Source organism: Vitis riparia, chromosome 5 (genome assembly GCF_004353265.1).
Source record: "Vitis riparia cultivar Riparia Gloire de Montpellier isolate 1030 chromosome 5, EGFV_Vit.rip_1.0, whole genome shotgun sequence".
Taxonomy (NCBI): Eukaryota; Viridiplantae; Streptophyta; class Magnoliopsida; order Vitales; family Vitaceae; genus Vitis; species Vitis riparia.
In genome coordinates this window covers 9,088,600-9,094,222 of record NC_048435.1, presented here as the reverse complement: position 1 = coordinate 9,094,222, position 5,623 = coordinate 9,088,600, and the positions used below count along the sequence as shown (strand labels likewise).

Below are 5,623 nucleotides of genomic sequence, written 5' to 3'. Positions count from 1 at the left end.
TAACTTGGTGAAGAAAGGAGGCCTTGAAGGGTTCAGCAAGGAGCCTGGGCGATGAACCATGAGTTTTAAGCTCCTCAAATGGAGAAGCTCCAATATGATTTGGATTAAACCTTGAAGCTCATGCAAATTTTTTAAATCATTAAAATAAAATTTAGAAATGAACTTTAGCTTTCATATTCAAAATTTCTCATATTTACTTTCTTTATTCTTGCACATTTCCAATTTAATAAATATTCGTAAAGAAGAAGTCTCATTTTTATAATAATTTATTCCATTAAAAATTACCAAAAAACTTTTAGTTATTTCCTTTACGATAAATTACCTATATTGAAATTTCCCAAAATTATTTATTATTCCAATTAAAATTAGTGTAATAAAGAAACTTCCAAAAATGTGAAGAATAAAAATCTAGAGAATTCTTCATCCAATAAGAACAGCTTTTAATCTACAAGGATTAGTGTAAAATAATTTTAAAGAAAATAATTTAAAATCCTTTAAAATAATATTTCAAAAAGAAATTTTGCTCTCTTAATTTTATTTTCACAAGTTTTATTCTTTTAATCTACACTATTCTAAAATTTAATAAATAATATCTCAATCTAATTTTCAAAGAAACAAAAATCTATTTCCATTAAGAATTACTAAAAATTCCATTTTATGCAAGATATGCCACATATATAGAGAGAGCATACAAATTGGAAAAGGAAATTAAAATAATTTTCAATAGCCCTAGGGAACATGTTACAAATTTTTGTAACCAAAATTTGGTATTCAAGATATCTAAATTTACCAAAATACCCTCACAACCAAAAATAGAGTTAGAAAAATTAAGAACCCTAAGAATACCTGACGCCAAAAAGACCACTTAAACCATCTTAGAGTACTTGATTGTCTTGCTTGAGCATTTGATGGGCATTTGAACGTCTTAAAATAGATACATCACATTAAAGGAATAACACAAACTGTGTATGTTCATACGTACCTTATTATAGCTTAGCAAGCCTACACAAATCTAATGCTTAGTAAATCTCTAATAGAGATGGAGCAGAATGACTACTAATGGATTTCTCACAGAATGACACAGACAGCATTAACAACCATTGCAGCTGCGATCGCCACATTCAAGGCTCCTTCCAAGGCTTCGAATGCAGCCTTTGCACCAGTAAGCTGAAAAACATTATTATGAATACCAGATTAATGTTAAGAAAACACACAAAACTGCCGATGTAACTAAGAAATCATTGTCAGCATAACTTAAAAATAAGAGAGTTGGTAAATAAGAGAAGCATTTTTCAGTTGGAAAGAGATGGCTTTTGGTTAAGAAAGTATGACAAATAAATTGGTTAAGAATGTATCCTTCTTAATCACTTTTACTAGAGAATGATCTGAAGAAGTGATTGCTTTTGTAGTGCTTGGCTGCATCAAACAAATAAATTTGTCCTTTTACTCTAAAAACTTAAATTCTTATATATAACAAGCCAACAATTTAGTAGTGTCTAATATTGTAAAATTCATGGAGACTTCACTTTTTCTGAACCTCAAAATTAATTTTGAGAAAAATGATAAGAGAAGGGGGAAAAAGTCATGTAATTGATTTCCCTACCTATAAGCAGTGTTGTATACTTAAAATCAGTCAGTCATCACTGTATACCTTAGTGACAAAATTTTTCTCTTAAATAAATAGATTTTGGTTCAAAGACCATGGGACGGATAAAGAAGAACAAAGCACAAGGAAGAGTTAGAAGATGAAACTACCTTATTAATCACTGGCACAATTGGACCAAGAGAAGAAGTGTTTGGCTTTGTAGTGAAATTAGGCAGCAGCGTGAAACAATCATTGTCATTGTTAAACAATCGGTTAATCCAAAAGCTTATATTGTCAAGTTAACCATCATTAAGTAGCTATTATTAATTTAGTTGTATAATGTATCCTATCAACAGAAAGTTTGATTGGAAGAGCATGAAACAAACAGAAGATCTAACAAAAGGAAAAATAAGAACATTATAAACTCACTTTGTTATTCAATGGGACAATAGGACCAGGTGAAGAAGTGCTTCCCTCTGAAGTATCTATCTGCACCAGTTAATTGTCATTCAGGTCGGTCAATATTTAAGAATTATTGTCTACAATAACAATATAAATCACATTAAATTCACTTAATTTCAAGGCCAATGCACTAATTGAAATTTGGTGTTAAAAGGTAAATTGGAAATGGTTAGGCCAATATATAAATATAGCAGAAACCCCACAACAAATTGCTTGTTTCCTATATTCTAAATATTCCCCATTAGTTATTTGATCATGTATGAGTAGGCTAATTGCTTCCATTAGAATATAGACCCATAATGTATATCAGACTAATAGTCTCTTGACTTGGGGTGAATTGAGCTACCCAATTGAACTAGACTATCTTAAACTTTTAGGATATGGGCCAACAATATGTATCAAACTAACAATATATTTTTGGCATGTATCTTACATGAAATGGGTGAATAAGAGCAACATTTTCCTTTTTCATTGACAAATACATGACATTAGTTGAAGGAAAAAGGGAAATAGAATAGCATAGAAGAAAGAATCAGATAACATAAAGAAAAGAACACTAAATCATCTTTAGCAACATGGCAAGGGAGGCACTTTGCTTTGAATCATTCACCTGTATCAAACAACCTGGTCAGCCGGATCAGTCCATTTTATTAATATTTCAAAGTGCTAAACTTAAACTTGAATTGAATTTTAAAAATTATAAAATTTATAAATGTAAAATACATGTTTATAGAAAAAAATCATACTAATTAAATTATTGAATCAACATCCATCCCTTAGAATATACATCAAACTTAAATGCAACTCAAATACTTTAAAAATGATTTCAATCAAGGGCATCCTTTATACATCTTTAAAAAAGCACCTGGTCTGGTGGAAACACTTGTGTGACTATGGGCCCCTTTTATTATGAACTTTTTAAACTTCCTCCATTGAACTTCTTATTCCAGCAATACTAAAAACAACTTTTTAAGCCTCTCATTCTAATCAATCAAAATAATACTACAAAAATTAAGCTGTGTCAAAAGTAGAAGAAGAGGGTATAAGAAAAAAGATTAATTATGCCTTGTATGCCATGACTAAAAGAGAATACTAGTAGTGAGAGGTACCTTTACTCCACCATCCATTTTTAATACTGAATTTATTACCTTCACATGAGTCTTTCGTCTGTTGGTTTTCTTAGCGGTTTCCCTCATGGCTTCAAGCAAAGCGTAGTTATCCAAAAACAGATCGTGCTCGTGGATAAATTTTTTGGCATTGTAACAGTGAAGGCATAGAGAGAAGCAGGTGCCACCGCACTCGAAGCAGGTGCTACAGCGCTCGAAGCAGGTGACACAGGTGAAGAACATTCCCTCGATAAATTCCCCACAGCCTTTGCAAAATGGCCTTCCACTTTGGATGATATAGTAGAGAGTTTCTAAATCGGAGATGTTGAGTCCCTTTTTATCTCTGTCTAGTTTCTTGAAGAATTCTGGAGTATTCATGAACTCAAGATCCAGGCTATTATTGGTCAAGTGTTCGTTGTCTTTCCGCCTCATGAAGTCTAGGAACTCATGGAGGGCCACGGGTTCATGATCTCCATAACGCATTGGGCTGAAAAACTTGCGTATCTTCTCCTTCTTCTCCTTAATGTCTTCTGATGTGCTTCTGCAATCATAGATCGTAGCAATCTGGCGCAGCTCCTTCATTTGGCCTCGAGGATTAGAATCCTACCATGTTCAATTCGGATTTTCAATTATTTGGGCTTGGCAGCTAGCATCAGGTGTAAGGGCAGTGGTGCAATAGTAGTTAATAAGGATGGTATGAAAAAGCCTTTCACTTTTTTCTTTTTTTTCTTTCATTTTTTCATTTTTTTTCTTTCTTTTTTTCTTTTTTTTTTCTTATTTGTAAATGCTTAATTTGTCAAAGAGCTTTTTCACAGGTTTAACTATAAAAATAAAAAACTAGAATTTTTGCAACGAATTAATTTTCATACTTTTAAGCATTAATTAGCACAAATATATGAGAAACCTAACTAGATAATTTCAATAAGAATTGAAAAAAAATATTAAAGAATTTTTTGTGGATGAGGATGAGGATGTGTAGATAGAAAATAACTAAAGCAACCAAAATTTTAATTATATAAAAATTCATTTTATGGAGAAATTTTTAATATGAAAAGATAAAAACCTTTTGAAAACCTTTATTATCATTACTACTTTTTTAGTTAGAAATTCAATAACATTTTGAAAAGTCGGTATTTAACAAAGAATTTTAGAAAATCATTTATATGCAAAAGAAAAAAAAACCTTATAAATGTGAAAAATAAAAAATAAAAGAAATGCAAAAAAAATAAGCAAAAATAATTTAAGAAAAAAGTTAGGGAATAGTGAAAAGTTATTTTTTGTATGCCAAAACAACATCATGGACATCATCGATGAACCAAAACTTGAAAAAAGAAAAAAAATTGATTTCAAAATAATAAATAAAATGAAGCCACATTTACTTAATGCTGAAGTATTGTAGGTGGGATGATAATAGGAAGGATTTTTAAATTAATTATTATTTCTATCCAAAAAAAATAAAAATTTAATTTTATATATATATACTTGGCATGTATCGGTTTTTTCTAAACTCATAGAATAGGTAGTCGATAAAACCCACCCATTGACGTCTAGTTGTTCTTGTATAAGAAGTTTCAAAAATCGATTGGAAAATAAATTTTATGAGAGCACCGGGCTCCTTACCTTGCGGAGAGTCTGAACTTGTGCGGCTGTGGCCCTCAGTGCCGGAAATTCGGATTTCCTCCGCTTGGCTTCAAGCAATGCGAAGTTATCCAAAAATTCTTGGTGCTCATGCACTATATCAGTGCTTTCACAGCATTTAAGACACACAGAGTAGCAGCTACGAGAGTGGTCGTCGAAGCATTTCACACAAGTAAAGAACACTCCACTCATAAATTCTCCACACCCTTCGCAAAATGGTCTCCCACTCTTAAGTATGTAGAACAGAGTCATCACATCACGGAAACCCAGACGCCCTTTCCCATCCTTGTCAAGCTTTAGAAACCATTCTTTATTTTCATTTGGCTGTAGCGTCCCAGACCCGTGAAAAAATCCATGTACTCGCCCATGGTCACTCCTTGGTCTCCATTCAGATCCATGGAGTCGAAGAATTTGTGTGCCAGCTGCTTAATCTCTTCGGTCCCAGCCTCGCAGTAGGCATCAGCTACCTTTCTCATTTTCTTCATTCTTTTCGCAGAGCTTCTTTCAGAGGAATCTTTTGGGTGGTTTGATGGAGGTGGAGATCCGGTAAGTGAAAACCAAATTAAAATAATCACTACAAGAAAAAAGATATACGGTGACATTTATAACAAGTCACAATAAACATAGGATGTCGCTATATTTGAAGGACGTTTCATCTTATATAACATTCATATATATATATATATATATATATATATATATAAAAATGGGAGAATTATGTTTTGATGGGCAATTTGGGAATAATAACATTTTCGGAACCAACTTTCCATAGTCCACTGTTTGGAAAAATATTAAAGGAAACATGCTCTATCTACTGTTTTAAAATGCTATT

At 32.0% G+C, this 5,623-nt stretch overlaps 1 protein-coding gene across 4 annotated transcripts; it reads right to left on the bottom strand.

Moving 5' to 3' along the window:
* Positions 1-859: 859 nt before the first annotated feature.
* LOC117913913 lies at positions 860-5,422 on the bottom strand. Of its 4 annotated transcripts, none has more exons than XM_034829031.1 (6): positions 4,774-5,422; positions 3,196-3,756; positions 2,613-2,657; positions 2,015-2,074; positions 1,756-1,821; positions 860-1,167 (listed from the first exon to the last, which is right to left on the bottom strand). In XM_034829031.1, the coding sequence occupies exons 1-6, from the start codon at positions 5,041-5,043 to the stop codon at positions 1,069-1,071; spliced, it is 1,101 nt and encodes a 366-aa protein (XP_034684922.1). In that variant the 5' UTR covers positions 5,044-5,422; the 3' UTR covers positions 860-1,068. The 4 variants fall into 4 exon arrangements, with proteins under 4 accessions (XP_034684922.1, XP_034684924.1, XP_034684925.1 ...); XM_034829032.1 differs by lacking the exon at positions 860-1,167 and adding an exon at positions 1,203-1,416; XM_034829033.1 differs by lacking the exon at positions 1,756-1,821.
* Between the last annotated feature and the right edge of the window lie 201 nt (positions 5,423-5,623).